This window comes from Lichenostomus cassidix, chromosome 2 (genome assembly GCF_008360975.1).
Source record: "Lichenostomus cassidix isolate B80296 chromosome 2, HeHo_3.0, whole genome shotgun sequence".
In the NCBI taxonomy this organism is placed as follows: Eukaryota; Metazoa; Chordata; class Aves; order Passeriformes; family Meliphagidae; genus Lichenostomus; species Lichenostomus cassidix.
In genome coordinates, this window is record NC_139482.1 from 42,321,346 (window position 1) to 42,338,790 (window position 17,445).

General features: G+C 43.1%; 1 protein-coding gene across 1 annotated transcript in view; it reads right to left on the minus strand.

Annotated features, from left to right (window-relative positions):
• The window catches only part of ZNRF2 (zinc and ring finger 2), a 56,735-nt gene extending 41,654 nt beyond the window's left edge, over positions 1–15,081 (minus strand). The window contains exon 1 of the mRNA XM_085051233.1: positions 14,465–15,081. Coding sequence (XP_084907359.1) covers positions 14,465–14,936 — 472 coding nt within the window. The 5' untranslated portion in view covers positions 14,937–15,081. The remainder of the gene's footprint in view (positions 1–14,464) is intronic.
• Positions 15,082–17,445: the final 2,364 nt, after the last annotated feature.

Below are 17,445 nucleotides of genomic sequence, written 5' to 3' on the forward strand. Positions count from 1 at the left end.
TGGATGCAAAGCTATCCCTTCTCAAAAGTAAATATTTCAGATTACCACCTTGTAGATTTTATCCTCTTGTAAAGAAAAACTAATGTTATTTCAAAAGGTTCATCTTTCAGTGAGCCTCCTACTGCTCAAGGCATCTTTCTAAAACTAACTCAAAACATATTAGAAGTTTCTCCAACTTTTTAAACACTTAAGGTCAAATACTTTAACCCTCTCTTTTTAAAACAGTGGTGTTAGAGAGCATCAAACAGATACTGGGAGAACAGCAAGGATCTGCATAACTTGCTTTTTCTTTTCTACTTCCACTTACTGTAAGGAACCAAGCAGAGAAGTCCAGTTGAAACCACAAGCCTAACAAAACTTTCAGCAGAAAATGAGAACTAGCTCCAGAAAGTCCTTCAATCACGTGAAAAACAAACAACAGAATTGAAATTAAGAACAAGGAAGTTGGCTTAGCAATGTTTTGGAAACCTGTGACAAGAAACCTATTTTCTAAGATAGAAGTGAACAAGTAGATGAAGACATTTGGAACTTCTGAAACCCAAGTAACATTAGAAAAGAACTGGAAGCCTATGAGTTAAACTTGGAGAGAATTACGAAGAGCCTTCCAGGGAAGTGTACCTGGTCTACCATCAAGGCTGTCAAAGCCTTTCTATAGCACAGGGCAGTAGGGCAAATGAGAGCTATCACAAACTCTTGATCTTTTCAATAGGATTCAGTAGCCCGGGCAGGAAGCTTTGGGCCATAGTGTCCCGTTCAGTTCTGTGCTGTGCTGTGGTTGCCCTGCGGGCTCGAGAAGCCGGAGCCCCACGGCCGGGCGGAGGAGCACCTGAGGAAGCAGCGCCGGGATGAGGCTGAGGCTGAGCTGTCCAGGGCGCGGGTGCTGAACAGCTTCTGCCCGGGGAGGGACTCGCCTGGGGCGCTGCCTTCTGCTCTCCTTGCCTTCCACAGGGCGGATATTAGCCCCCAACAATTTATCCTCCATTACTAGTCTTTTGTTAATCCTGTTATTAAGCGCAGTTAGCCAAACACCACAAGAATGACACAAACATATTAATGCATGAGGTCTGTTTTCTGCAGCCAGGCCGGAATCAAGTCCTTGAAGTTTTTACTCTCAGCCTAAACCCAAGATTCATGGCTTAGAGGCACAGAGATAAAAATTTCAGTTTGTGTACCAGGATGATGAGGTATTTGCAAGCGTAAGAAAAACCCTGAAATTCCCCTGTATTTATACAGCACTAGTGCCAATTTGTATAAACAGTTACAATGGTACTTTCGTCTGTGCTATGGAAACGTTCTTTACAGCCCAAACAGCTGCTTTTAGTTTTAAAGAATAATTGCTGCTGGCTTTCTTGTTTATACAGGCAGCAGCAGCTTCAAGTTTACTAGCTAACACAAACAGTAACACTAGATAACTCTGTACACAAAGCTGTTTTCAATGAATTCTCTTATCAGTCTATCCTCCTGAATGTGGCTAGGCACACAGCCACTGACAGAAACAAACAACTTAAGTTTAAAAGATAGTTACTTCATTGTTAAATGTTGTCTTCTTCATTACCACCCTGCTCCTTGTTTGTCAGACACATCTAGCAAATTAGAGCTTTCTACAAGACTAATTCAAAGTAAGCGGCTCTAAAAATTGAGAGATAGTAAGTGCAATAAATGTCCTTTCAGTAACGTTTCAAGGCTATATGCATCACTGAGATTGTAGCTAATAGCTAACAAGAGTCAAGTACAATTAGAAAGGAAAGAAAGAGCTCTTCATGATTGTAACGAAAACAGAGCTATCCATTAATAAAAATGCATCAATTGCAAATTTCTGCATTCAAAATTGGAAATCAGTTGCAAAACAGTAAGAGTAATTTGCTTATTAGGAATTTTTCCAATGGTAAAATTAGTTGTCAAAATAAAATACCAGAGAAATTAGATTGTTTTCCATTAAGAAATTAAGAAAGAATAAACATCATCTGCTCGGAATGGGCTAAACCCAGCTGATCCCATATTCCAGCGCCAGTAGAAACCCCAAGGTCTCCTCATGTGCCATGAACATCAGAGAGACTTTCACCCACACATCACTCATTAGAATTAAATCTGTCTGTACAAGCCCTTTTGCATAAAGTTTTGGGGTAAAAGTCATTCTATGCCTAATAACCTAAACATAATAACAAATTTTTTTTTAATTATGACTTATTTTCCAACACGCTCTCTGAAAAAGGAACACACAATGTTCAAGTCTTGCATGCAACAACTGACTGAAATAGCCAACAAAATATCTTTCCTCTATACTACCTCTCTGTGTACAAGTACTTGTGGCAATATTTGTAGTCCTCAGTTAGAGGGTTCAATTGCCATAGCATTCACTGACTTTTAGAGTTAGGAAAGCATCATTAAAATTTTCTTACAATTTATGAGTTTCTGCACAGGGCTATAAATCTAAAAATTTAGGAGCATGAATATTGAGATTGCAGAAAGAGCTCCTTCCCCTTCAGCAGAGGAAGAAACCTTTGTCAGTTATAGATGACAATTCCTGACAAATGGGATTATGCCCTTCAAGGCAGATTTGTGAGCAAACCAAAGGTTCTGCATGAGCAAGACTCACTGACTGGAGTAAAGCTATCCTCATAGTGTTTTAGCTGTACCAATAGCTTAAAAACATTGTACCTAGTACATTTATCATCATTGCCTGAAGGAGCACAAGGCTAAATATGTCAGAGAGAAACTACAGTAGGGAAAACACAAGAAAAATAAGGTCCTGTCTTGAGGCTTTTCTTCCTTTCCTATTTCTATACAAAATTTGACATGTCTGAAATCAAATTACAAGTGTGTAATTTTGTAAATTTATAAATCCTTAAGGCATAAACAGAAAACCAATAGGATTAGAATTTAATATGTTGACATTTAAGTTCCAGGCCATAGTGCCTTGTGCTGGATGTACAGCCCATTTACATGGTTAGCTCTTTGAGGGAACAAGTTCAAACAGTTTTAATTCATATGTGCTTCAAAACACTGCTAACAAAAAGCAAAATTTACATCACAATATTCAAGTTTGGGAAAATGCAAGTTAGAAAAATTGGAATTTAAAAAAAATACCTATGAACAGATACCCTAAAATGAACCATTTAATCAAAATGGCCTCTTCTCTTTGATGCAGAGCTAATTATCTAATTCAGTGTGTTTCTTTTCAGTATTATTCCTCCAATAATACTACTGATAATACAATTGCTAGATAAAACTAGGATATTAAAGTTAAAATCCATAATACATAATATACATAATACCCAAAATTATGTCTTTCAAGGAAAAAAAAAAACAAGCCGTAAACTCAAACGCTGATTTTCTTTTTAAATGTGAGTGGTTTTTAAGATCCAGCTAGGTCAGTATTTCTGCTTATTTATTTCTGTTTTCAATAGCACTACAGTTACTAATAAAGGTGTTCCAAGTAAGATGACTCATCTACACAGAAAACAGCAAAAGGGCAAGGAAAAGGAAGAAAAAAGGGAAGGCTCTCAATAAGTGACACAAACGGAGCTTTAGCGTCACAGGCCCATAGTTTCAGAGATTAGAAAACAACTCTATCAGTGCTCATATCCGTGCCTCCTGATTCCCTCAAAGCAAGAACACCACCATTCCATACAGACTTTTCCTTCTCTCTTGCTTACAAATCATGCATCCTTTCCAGATTATTTCTTTTGAGGTTAACATTTCCTGGGGTGCTTATGTTTTTCACTCATTTTAATTCTGCATCTTTGTGGACAGTGTAGGCCAGCAATATGTTGAATACCAATATTTGTTTTTAAATGTATTTCAAAGAATGCTTACACACTACAGCTAACAAAGTTATACACTGCCATGGGACACAGCTGTTTAATAGTCCAGAGAGAGTGCAAATCCATGATGGAACAATGAAGAAAAATAAGTCCCTAGAGGTGCATCTTACAACCAGTATTTTGCAGAACTTTGGAAAATACAGGGGTATTAGCTAGCTGTAGTTTTGACCACTGGCTACATAATTCTTTTAAAAACTTGTTAAATATTTTACATTTTAACTTGTTTGTTCAAGCATCAGAGCAAAATATTTCCAGGACCTTTGTTGTAGTCTTTGCTTTTAGAATGGTAGGAATTAATTTCTGTAATTTCTTTCAACTCTTGGCAAAATTATACTCTGAACAGTCTTTATCAATGCTAACTATGACTTGCCTTATATTTATTGTAACAGACATGGTAGTCTTTCTCTGCAACTTGCTTATGCATGGCTAACCAATCCCTAAAAGAGAATCAACACTGGCCAGAATTTAAAAATCAGAATGCTTTTGACAACCACTCCATGACCTCAGATTCCATGACCGCATAAATCTTTGTGGATAGGGACAATCTCAATATTGCTGTCAGTGCAAGCAGTTTTCACAGAGCTTAATTCTAGCTCACTTTTTATAAACTGATGGATTTCCCCATAGCATTAAACAGTTTAACATCAAAAAATTACTTCATAAAAGCTTAAAATGCTTTCAAACATTTCTTCTAAACAATGCTTTAAAGCGAAAAAGTACAATCATTAAATACATGTAAAAGGTTGGTTGCCTGCACACCTATAGAGAGAAGTCACATATACCAGCCCAGTCCACTAGAAGGAACTTTTGCCCTCCAGCTCCAAACGTGTTCATCATTTCCTTTGACTTCATCAGATGAACGCAACTGTGTGCTTTATGACTGGAGAGGTGGAGACACAAAGAGTATAACCTGGGCTGAACACGTCATCTGTCCCCCCCTTGCACAATATAAAACACATTATTTGCATTTAGCTTTCTTATTTCTTTGTTTGCAGCAAAACTAGTCCCATGTTTCCAAGGAACATTTCCTCCACTCCCTAGTTTTATGCTGTCACTGGATCTTGATCTTATCAAGTGCATGAAAACCAGTTTATTTTGGTACATAGCTTATTATGCTAGCAGTGGAATCTGTATTTCCTCCAAAGCAGAAGCTATTTCAGTACTGTATTTTATTTCAATAGTATTTTCAACACGTCAGTTTTTCACATCCATGGCTATGAAGAAGCTCAGTATCGTGTCTTTGAAAATGTTATCACTTACAAAACACACAAATTCACAGATATGGCACACTGGGATATAAACTAATCCAACAGCTGAGCTGTAGCAAACATACATTACTCTTCAGATAATTTTAATTGTATTTCAGTCTTTAAGAAGCAAGGCAATGCCTGTACAGTTGTCATCTGGTATCTAAATATTAGATATATTGTATGCAAATGTTAGGACAGCTGAATTAGATATTCAAAGGGTGTTTCTTTGATAGCATGCAGTCCTTTTGCTTATGTGAATTTCATGCTGATTTCATTAATGTGCTGTGCTAGTAGATAATTTTTCTTCAGCCATCAGTAGCTTTATGTTACTATTGCATGGGTGGAGCAGGTATTTTATTTCTTTACACAGCACTTTAAAAATATAGAAGTAGTTTTACAATTATGTTTTATTATTTTGGAGTTGTAATTTGTTAATAGATTGTTAGAGCTTTAAAAAGAAATCAGGTCATCTTTACTCTGCCTTGCACTTAGACAACCAATCCACTTGTCATTCATTGAGTAATACTCCCTCTACAAAAATAAAACAAGTATCTATCCAAATTAATCTGACTAACTCTAACAACTATACCCACATGGGTAAGGGACTGGAAAAAAACCCCGAAACACAAACACTCAAAGCAGCTCTAATTTACAACTGAGGTTGAAACATTACAACATTGAAAAATCAGAAGGAAAGCTGCATAGCTAACCCTGTATTTGGGCACTTCACACCTGAATTCAGTCATAGTACCTTTGAGACAACTTCATCGCAATCAGCTCTGAGGATGAATCATGATTATCCAGAGTAAGACATTATAGGAGCCCTGAGCCACTCATACACATGCAAACAATGTCTTCCAATATTCAGAACACAGATGCGTGAATTTAAACTCATTCTTCCCAAAGGACAATGCCTCACACTAGAAAATGGACAGCAAATTCTCAGGTCTGGCATCTTAAGCTACTTTAGTTATCCTTGCTGATACAGCAAAGACAATGAGAAGAAAGAGAACTGCCTCATAGTGAAAGTAATGCAGTTAAATGACCACAGAGAACCATATTTTATTATTGTCACTGTTCTTTATATTCTGGAGGTTGTCCACCTTTATTTCTCTGAAATTTGCTTAACTGATGATGCTCTGATCTATTTGGTAGGATCACAGCATTTTCTAAAGAGAAGCAAGATTGTTTCCCCAAACTGGAACTTTAATCCATAAAGTGAAGAATAAAGGAGGAGTGATGTTGCTCATTCTACAATAAGTAAAACTTCTGACAGCTGCAGGGAATCAGGATACAAAAGTAACATGATTTTAAGGGAACTATCTGAGATTCTTGACAGGATGACAATCCTACTTTATAACTTTTCAGAAAGACTATCACCAGATTGGTCCAGATTTCATTACAGAAAAAAATTAAGATTCTCAAAATATTGCTTGGGTGTTCAGGCAATGTGTAGAAAGAACCTCTGAGCAGACTTTTCTTTTGCTGCACATGGAATACTTCACATTTGTTAGTGTCTGGTACGACAGTTTTTATTTTAGCAGTACAGAACAACTGCATTTTGGTTACACTCAGCACAATTGAGCAAGGACCCATCCTTCAATTTTGTGTCAAATTCAAAACTCAAAGAAAAATACATCTGTATTTTAATAAGACATGGGGTCCTCCCCTTTTTACATTGAGTCCTATAGGTGCCTTAACTATATTTCAACTCAAGAAATTGTGTCTACACCTATACTTCAGGAAAAGAAAATCCAGGAGAGTTATAACTAAATTTCATTTTTTTTCCCAGAGAAGAGCCTTTATGCAATATGCTAGTATTGACGTAAGAAAGACAGTAATTTACTATTATTGACAGTATTCCAGAGGCTCAAGTAATCTCTCATATCTAAAAAGTCCACCTTCAACTTTTAAAACCAAAATGAAAATGCAGTATAAATCATTCTGACATAAGGACTAATTATGGGAGCCCAACTAGGAAGTGTTCTGGAATACCGCTAGTTTCAAAAGCCATTTACAGTTAAAATGTTACTAAATAATTGCTTTATATAAATGACACTTCGTATGGAAAGCCAAACAAATCATAACAGCTTGTTTCTCCTTGCCATTATTCTTAGGTGAATTTATTATAAGTTACTAGAAGACATGCAAAGTGCATGCCAGATGAGAACTCTATATTTATAGCACACTAAGTCAGTCAGCAAACAGAAGCTACTAAAAATATCCCCAGTGGTATGCAGCACACCCACCCTTTGGGGACTGTGCACAGGCTGCGGTGGTCTGATTTTGAGACAGAGCAGACTAGCAAGAAAACACCCAGCTAGGTCAGCTCCTGGAGACAACTGAGTGTGACAGAGTCAAATCCCACACAACACTTGGTATCCTGTTTGGCAGGCAGTCAGACACCCCAAGCCCTATGAGATTTTCCTGCATGCTTCCTGATCTCTCCAGGTCAATACGACTCAATTTCCATGCAGAAAATAGAAGCATGCCCTGAGTAAAAGGGAGAACCAGCCTCATTCTGTCTATGGCTTACCCTTCCATTTTTGCAAGCACAGGAATTTGAAGCCTACCAAACAACAGAGGCCAAAGAGCTCTGGATGCACCCTGAGATATCCTCATGAAAGTCACAATGATCATTCGCAAAGGAAAGGTGGTCTTGGCAACATAGGCACTTCTTTAGGGAATATCTATCCAGATAGTAGATAAGAAGACCCACACTCCTAAATGCTTAAGACATGCAGTTCTGGTTTTACTCAGGTTGTTGTGGTTTTATACAAATAATTTTCTTTTGATTGGAAAGATGCATGCCTTTAAAGATGCTCCAAAACAGAAACTCAGAGCACTCAAAGGTTTCTTACTTTCTTTTCATGGGTTAAACATCTGCAAGAACAGCACGCTCCATTACCATGGTAAATGAACGCAATCTGTAGAAATGACCAGACACCTCTCCTGAAACTAATTAAGCCATTAATAGGCAGTAGACACACTGCAGAAAAATCTTGAAAATAATATACAATTGGTTGTATGCAAATAGCAAGGAAAACCTACCCGAAAATCTTCACAACATTATTCAAAACTTAAAAGTTTCCTGCAATGCAAAGAGAGCAAATCAAGAACAATCGCATGATGAAGTTTTCCATGAGCAGCTGGCAAGAACAGAGGAGGAGAACTTACCCAAACAGACGGGTAGGCAATGTGTTTTAAAAATAGTTTTGAATTTCTAGCAGCGACAAAAGGCTTTCTTTATGAGACAAAGAAATTACTTGGGAGGTTGTTGGAGACTAGTCTGCAATTATGTGACAGAACATGAGGAGAGACTGTCAGAATATCAGGGCTGCATAGGTATTCAGAAAACATTTAATAAGAGGAAGGCCTTTGTTTGAACTGGCATGGCAAAGGTTCAATCAGGTATTATCACTATCTTGATAGCCAAAAGAAATATTTATATATGCCATTACAATTAGGCTGTTTCCTTTTCTTCAGATGGTTAACTATTTACATTTCTCCCACAAACGCAGTGCTGCCGTTTTTTATTATTTGGCTTCTCCTAACCCCTTTTGTTTACCAGCCAGGAATAGAGGAACAAAACAAAAAAAAAAAAAAAAGCCCTTCCTTCAAAAAAAAGAAGCCCTTCAAAGATCCACTATCACTCACCTCAGTTTTACTTCACTGCCCCAAGCTACTCATTGTCACAGAGACAGGTCTCCAACTGAAGGAAATGAAAGATGACTCCCAGGGGCTTCATGAGCACCACCAGAAGAACCAGTCGAAGAAGAAACAGTTCTTTTAGCTCACTTTGTCCAAAGACTTAACATCTGAGACTAAAAGCACTCTCTTGACTGAACTGGAGTGGTCAGTCCAGGTGGTGTTGGGCTTTTTGCTACTTCTTCTTGTCCCCTCCTCAGGAGGGTTTATACCTTTGCTGCCAAACCAGGAACTGTATGTTGCCCACTGAATGTATGCAGGAACAGAGAAGCCCAAATTTACATTGGAAGAGTGAGACCCTGCAAAGGGACTGGATTCCTCAAACCTATCAATCAGAACAGACCTGAAGCTCATTATCAACAGATTTATCCTTGGACTGCTCTCCTAGCACAACAAATTTTTCAACTTGTGTTTTGATTAAGGGGATGCTAATGTATTTACAAAATCTCCCATATCATCAGAGACTGCAAAAGTGTCTCTTCTCTCTCACTTTGGAGTCACTTCATTGGTATAACTGAACACCTCTATCCTTCCCCTCACCAGCCCAGCTCTGTGTTTGAGAAGCTACATGTAGGCTTACAGACATGTCTCTTATTTCTCTCAGCTTTTCAGACTGCTCTCCATTTCAACCTTCTTCTACAATCAGCAGACTTCAGCCAGCCTCTCATTTTTCCAAAGTGGATAAACATGCATATGATTGCCTTTCCCTGGCACAACCAAGTGAATAGAAACAAATCAAAACACCCAAGCAGAGATAGCTCCATTGCTTTCACTGTTCTGCACCTTCTAAGACCTATGAACTGCAACAGCAAAACTATCTGAAAAGGCACATGGGATTGGGGTTTTTCGTGTTCACAACAGCAAAAGACTGTATCAACCTCTAAAAAGCCAGAATTTTTATGGAAAAGCTATAGCTTTTAGTATTCTAAATCTTTACACTCTTTCCTCATTCTAAATGGTTAGAAAGCAATTTAGAGAAATGCGTATTATATCAAACACTCAGTGGCCTTTCTCAAACAAACAAATTTGCAACTGCCATGAAGTTGAAGGTATGCCAAGCAGCACCAAGGCATACAGGCTGAAACTACAATAGTAAGTTTCACTGTTTCTAACATGATTCACACAGACAGGGCATCCCAACAGTCCCACTGCAAGGCACACTTCTCAACACTTGTCCCAATTCAAGGGGCAAAGACCTCAGAGCTACCCCTCTGGCTGACAAATGGGAGCAGCATTGAGTCTGTAGTGTTTCAGAGTTTCATGATTTCTCAAAGTAATAGTACTTGTGTCATACTGGAAGAAAAGGGCAAGGATGTGACCCAAAGACAGTTACACTCCCCAAAAAACGGGTGTGAGAAAGATGAAGAGAACCTCAAAAATATATCCAAAGGTACCATATAACTAAACAGATCTGATGGGAGACAAAACACGATGTGGCCTAGGCAGTTTGAGAGACATCTAAAAAACCTTTCTGGGAATTCACATCATTCTTCTACTGTTGTCTGCTTCCCACAATACAACTATGAATTCAGGTTACAACCTGAGGCTTTCATAACTTTCTTTTATAGAATGAAGAATTCATTAATTCTACCAGCTATTATTACAAACAGATTCTATTATAATATACCTATAAGGTTCTACCCATACTATGTTATGTACATTCAGTAGCTGGTGATAAATCCTGCACTGTAACATACTTCATTTAAAAGTCTGATCATTATTTGGCTTAAGAATGCAACAAACTTCCTGCTCGTAATAAAGTTGAACAGATGCCACCTAATCTCCAAATCATTACTCCAAATCTTGACATAGCCCTGAAAGCTGTTAACAGCTGTACCTGACAACATTATTTATTTTAAAATCTGTCTATATATACCTCATATAAAGTTGTATATGACCATATACAACATGAACTGAGATACTGTATAATACTTGTACACTCTCTGCTCAATCATGTCGAACAAAGAACTGATGGGGAAATTTTAAAAACTCAGTATGTTTGAATTTCTATCTTCAGCTGAATTTTTATACGTTATTCCCTAAGAGACTCTTAAAAACAAAACAAAGAGTTTAAAAGCATTATTGTTGCCTTATAACAACATTCCCAAATTTGAACGCCAGAAGAATACTTATACTAGGTGTTTTCACCAAGAATTCTCCCACTTATGACCACCCAGAAACAGGAACATAAACACGAAGAAGGTTCTGAGGAGCTGTCAACACTTCAAGTGATGGAAGTAACACATCAACAGTTACCCAAAGCAAAGACCATTCCAAAAGACCATTTTTAGCTGAACCAATTGCATCACTGACAAAAACAAGCTACATTGTAACTACAGTGGTAGCTTTGCTGCAGTGCTGACGAATATGTAATGTCTAAAAACACAGTGGAAAAACTAACGTGAATCTGGCCCCATGGTCCTCAGGGCCAACTCTTCTACACATAACAGAAGGTAAGAATATTTACTTTGGGGCTGGAAGAGATGGGAGGTCCCATTTACTGAGGAACAGAGCGGAGAAACTACTGGTCAAAATTCCCGATAAGTGTTATCACCTCAAAGGAAGCTGGAACTTGGCACAGTGTTGCAAGAAAGCTCTTGAATGTCACGCACAGGTTTGGCCTCTGCATCTGGGAGTGCCATAAGATCTTATGGAATTTGGGTCTCACTCTACTTAATGCCCTAAGCCTACTTCAGGCATGCTCACAGCACAAAGTTAAACACGCATGTATTTTTTTCTGTGAGACCAAGGCACTGATTATTGAGTGAACTGAACTCCCCCTGAGATGCAATGAAGCTACACAGCAGTACTTGCTCTACTATACGTTTTTCATAAAAGTGCCTTAGCCTGAGGTCAGATAGGAACACGAGACTCTCACAGTCAGGAAAGGCTGTTAGTACTACCGTCCCTACCAAAGGAACATAGGCAGTAACTGAACATACTTACCAATACACGAACACAATTTGTATATTCTCATTCAAATGGTGTATTAACAAGCTTGGTATAGATTTAAGCATATTACATCAGAGGGTTAATATTTATACATTACTTCAGCATGCAAAACTCAGTAAAAGCTCAGTAAAAGTGACAATAGAGTGCAATTCATTAATGGCAAATTAATTACAGTAATTTAACAAAAGCAACACCCACGTGTCACTGACTGACGAAGCCAAGCAGCATGCCTAAAAACATAAATAGCTGGAGATTCAGTTCAACTTACAGAAGTTATTCTTGTTCTCTTTTTTATTTTAATTTTCACAGAATTGCTATGCTAATCCTCACAATTAATTTTGGCAGTTTTCGGGATAAAAAGAAACAATTCAGCTAATTTGCAAGTTACAAAACAAGGGAGGGGACTTTAAGCATGCTTAAGATACACAAGATAAATGCCAGATACCACACCTAGACAAGCTTGAGCTAGCTACCATCAGGACAAAAATAATGCTTCAAGTTATTTTTCAGAATGCTGTTGCTATTAATGTATGATCTCCAGTTGGGCTACTTTTTCCAATAACATGTAGTTATTACAAGAAATCAAGAAAACACAACGTATGCAACTAGAGAAGGATGGCAGCATTGAGTGGGATGTGGAGTATTGTATCACTAACATCACAAAATATTTAAACAGAAAGAAAGAATAATGCTTCAAGTGAGGCCTCCTTCACAGGTGCTGCAGCATTATGATTAAGCAGTTATTCATCCCACTAAGATATACTGTCCGTAAGTGGTCACAAGACAGGCATGAATCTATTTGCTTCTTCACTAAAAATCCTAGTGTATCTTGAAACCTGCTACTTTTACTCCTAACATATGGCAGTCCTTATTTATGAGTGAGTAGATGAAGAGAGTGTACCCCTGCTGGCACATCTCCTGCACTGGTAAAAGCAACAAGCTTTGCTTCATTCCAAGGACAAAATACAGTGCAGTACAGCAATTAAAAAATTATTACATGCCACAGAAATGTAAGATCAAATTCAGAGTTATTCTGAAGATACTTTCCTGCATCTGAATACACCTTCCTAGGTTATTGATCCTGATCACTTCATTTACATTTAATCCACTCCCTCCTGGCACCAAGTCAAGTTGCAGTACAATGTTTAAGCAAGGAGGGAAAAATAAAGTTTCACCTTTGAGCAACAATTGGCTACACATTCTAATGATTTCCTTGTGCTTAGCACGGGCCATACAATAATATTCCATGATAGCACATCCTTTCATCACTAAAAGCAACACATGCACCTTCTTTCCCCTCAAGCTACTTTGATGGTGTAATGAGCATCCTTGCAACAAAGCACTCCTGTTGAGCAGCTTGGCACTACAAAAATAGTTATGTTTTCTTTCTTAGGGGAAAATATTGTTTTATTATAACAGGGTTTGACATCTTTCTGTTAATGTTCGACCACTGGGACGAGGCAGTTTTAGATATAGGAAGTAACAGCTATGCTGTCTTGAGGTCAACACACCAGAGGCAGCAGGCCATGTGACAAACCTCATGTGCCCTGCGAGCGTCAGGCTGTAGACAGCTCTACTTTGGCCAAAAACTGGGTGAATTACAGAAAACGGGAACGCCAAACCGCTACTAATAGTATTTACAAAGAGATTAACAAGAATACCGAAACACATACATTTTACATTAGCCTCTTCTTTGCCCCCCAAAAAAAGCTTTATGATATTAACAAAGGTCAAAATTCACACATATATATGTGTGTATATATACACATATATATTATATATATGCATTAAAATTATCAATTGAATACATCCATTAAAAATAAACTTGCACATTGGTTGACCTACACGAACTATCTTTAGAGTAAGCAATACTTAAAGGAGTCAGCAACTTTGAAAGCAGATGGCAACTAACAAGATGATTTTTAACTTTTTGGTAAAAAATACAGGCAGCAAAATGCTCATCCCATACAGCTCAATTAATCTTGGTATCGCAAGAAAGACACAAAAAAAAAAAATACAGCTTGCTCCACGTTTAATGTGCCTCTCAAGGGCCTCAGGTTCCTGGTTATTTAGAGCTCAGCCGAGTGTTCCTCCTGCCTCAAGAGCACATGTGCACATCCTCAAGGCTACAGGGCACCGGGGCTGCAAGCCTGTACTCCAGCGGCACAGACAGCTAGCAGGCTCCACTCATCTCTTAGAGCGGGAATAAACAAAGAAACTTACTTTAACTTCTCTTTTTCTGTACCGACTTTCTGAACAGAGAACCCGGGAACTTAGAAAGAGGAACAAGCACCAGCCACACATTAATCAGTGCCTAAAGAGGGGTTTGGTCCGATTTTAGAATAAACGGCGGAGACACATGATCCAATTAAATTCTAATTATGTAAGTAGTAGGCAAGAGTATTTACACAGGCACCGATTACAGCTATTAGAGCCTAAAGTCGCCGGCCGGAGAGGCTCCGCTTCCTCCCCGCCGCCGGGCTCGTTTCATTTTTAACCTCCCCTTTCACAGCTCTCCTTACAGACAATAGGAGCCGCCGGCCCGAGAGCCCCGGCTCCAAACTCGGACGCCAGCCTGGAGGAGCTGCCGCTCTCCCCGGAGTGATGATTCATTACCCGTCCCACTTCGGAGAGGGGAAAGACCCCACACACCCCGTCCCACGGCCCGCAGCCCCGTCCCACAGCGCCGGGAAGGCAGCGAAACCCTCCCGCCCCGCCGGTGCCCCTTACCTCCGAACAGGTGCGGCGAGAGGTGCGCGGGCAGCGAGCCGATCACTAGCCGGGGCCCGCCGGAGGAGCCGCCGCCGCCGCCGCCCCCCGCGGGCCGCTCCCGGCCGCCCTCCTCCGGGGTGCTGCTGACCGAGTCCTGCGAGCCGTAGGGGCCGCTGCTGTGGGGGATGTTGAAGGCGGACTGCGCCGCCCGGGCCCCGGAGGCGGTGGCCCCCCCCAGGGACCTGCTCCGGGGTGCCGACCCCGCTGCACCCGCCGCCGCCGCCGCTCCTGTGGCCGCCGTGCCGCCGGGAGCGCCGTGAGGCGCCGCCGCCAGGTGCGCGTAGCGCCCGCCGCCGCCTGCCGAGCGCCCGCCGGTCCCGTTAGCGCCGCCGCCGCCGCTGCTGCTGCTGCTCGAGGAAGGCAGATCCCCGCCCGAGTACGCCCGGGTGCGGCCATTGGCGGCGGTGGGGCTGCTCTGCTTCGCGCCCATGGTCCCGCCGCCTCCTGGCGCTGCCCGGTGCCCTTCGCCGCCGCCGCCTCGCCCGCGGCGCCCGGGGGTGGTGGCAGTCCGGCCCCGGCGGGGGCGATCCGAGGCGCGGGTCGCGCCGGGGAAGGGGGAGAGGGAGCGCCGGGGAAGGGGGACGGGTCGCTCGGTGGGTCGGTGTGGAGAGGGGAGAGCCGCCCGCCGGGATCCGGCTCAGCTGGCGGCCCCGGCGCGGCCGCTGCTGGCGGGTCTGGGGCGCCACCATGAGCTGCTCGGGACGCTGCTGGCTCCCGCCGCGCGGCCGCTCGGCCCCGCCGCCGCTGCTGCTGCTGCTGCGCCCGCCGCCGCCGCGACCGCCACCGCCATCCTCCTCCTCGTCCGCCGCCGCTGAGCCCTGCGCGGGGCACCGGCGGCAGCAGCGCCGCCGAGGCCGCTCGCTCGCCCGCGGCGCGCCGTGCCCGTGCCGAGGAGGCGGGAGGGGGCGGTCGCCCCGGCGCAGCCGCTCCTCTACCGTGTCGCCATGCTGGGGGCGGCACCAGCGGGCGGGATAGGGAGCGGTTACGGCGGGCGGGAGCCGCCGCCTCGCCTTGCCCCCCCGCGCCCAGCGGGAGACCGGCCCCCGGCGGCGGCGGTGCAACGGGCCGGGCCCGCCGGCTCGCCCCGCCTCCCGCGCCGCTCCTCCCGCAAGGTGCGGGGCAGCGCCAGGTGAGGCCCCGCGTGGGCTCCGGCCGCGCTCGCCTCGGCAAGGAGGGAGGGAGAGCCCAGAGCGGGGCCGCCGCCGGGACACACACGCACACGCACACGCACACACGAGGGGGACTCGCTGTCCCCTCACCGCAGGAGCTTCCCTCGGGTTGTCCGCCCCCCGGGGCGGCAGTGAAAAGCCAGACCGCCGCCGGCGGAAGGCGAGCGGCGGCGCCCCTGTGTCCGCGCTCCGTTCGAGCCCCGGCAGGTGAAGGAGAGCAGCGGCTGCGGCCGGAGGCGAGGCGGCGGGGCGGGCAGGGCCAGGGTGGCGGAGCGGCGGTGCCCTCCTGTGCCCTCCTGCCGCGCCGCCGCTCGGTTCTCTGCCGCTGCGGCTCCGGCAAACGCCCGGATGCCCGAGCTCGGCGCCCAAGGCGGCTCCCGGCTGCCCGCCCGGGCCGCGGCTCGGCGGGGCAGTGGGTGTAAGGGCCGCTTGCCCCCGTCGGGAGCTCTCCCGGGTCGAGGACTTCCAGCCCGGGCGGTTTGCCGTGAGTCTCGGTTCTTCGGCTGTGTGGACAAAATGGGGAAGCAGGACAAGGAGGGTGAAAATCTCTGACATCTTGGGTTCACAGGTGATACAGGAAAATCCTGTATACCTCTGTCTCTCACTCAAAGCCGCGTTTTTGACATGAGGATTGACTAAGCTGAAAATTTCCTCCCAGTGAATAATACCTATGTGGATAGCAGGCTCAGTTTGCTCACGACAAAACATTCAGGGGCATAAAGCTGTTTTGTTCCTTGTTTGATAATGAATGTCACATACACTGAATTTATATAAACGTGATTCCTACAGTCAGTCGTCTGAGAAAAACTGCTTGTTTTTATGGATTACTGTCTGCTCTAAAATAGGGTATGTCACCATGAAGCAATACTGTACACAAACTCAGGACTCTGTCATATTGTCTCCAGGGATTCCAGCTACATTCCTGCCTTTGTCACAATGGCGCAGTATCCAAGCTATTTTACAATTAATAAAATTAATCTGATCCAAAACTTAATTAAAATACAAAGTATCATGGAGCATTACATGTACAGTTGTGTCATCTCTGATGCTCCTTCTCAGATGCAAAAGGCCGCCCTTTCCCCCTCCTTGTGCCACCTCTGTTACAGCTGCATGTGGTCACATTCCGGCATCACTGCAGCTCCCAGTGGGTTTGCAAGAAGAGGTGCTGTTCGTTGGGGGTGGCACAGGAGGTTGGCTAGCCCTAACTCTTCATTCCCACACCACTTTTCTGGATAGCTGAGACGCTCTGTGAGTACTCTGAACCCCATTTGGAGAATGCTGCTGAAACTGTTTGCCCATTTCAGCAAGAGGCAGTGATTCCACAGCTGTCTCATGAAGAGTCTTTTGTGTGCTGGGTGTTGGGCAGACAGCTGGGGTCGATAATCTGCCGTCCCAAGCTATGTCATCCCCACTTGTGAATTATAAGCTGCAGTCTCTGCTAGCAGTGGTAGATACTCCAAAGCAGATCAATCATGAGCTCTTTCTAGTTCAATTTCCTGCAGAAAGAAAATCAGTGTGGATATGCTGTCTGCTCTGCCACTTTTTAAATCCTTGTCCAGCTTCAGCCAAATCTGTCAGAGACATTAACAGTATAGAAAATAAGTGGTTATGTAGAAGATGGAGATTCTAAGGTTCCCACTGAAAGGAAAGCTACCATAGGAATTCCTATCTTGCTAGATTCCAGGAATCTGCTTGGGCAAAGGATGTTGCAAACATGACTCATAATTTCTGCTGCTCACAGAATGCCTGTGGCATGTTGAGCCCTATTGG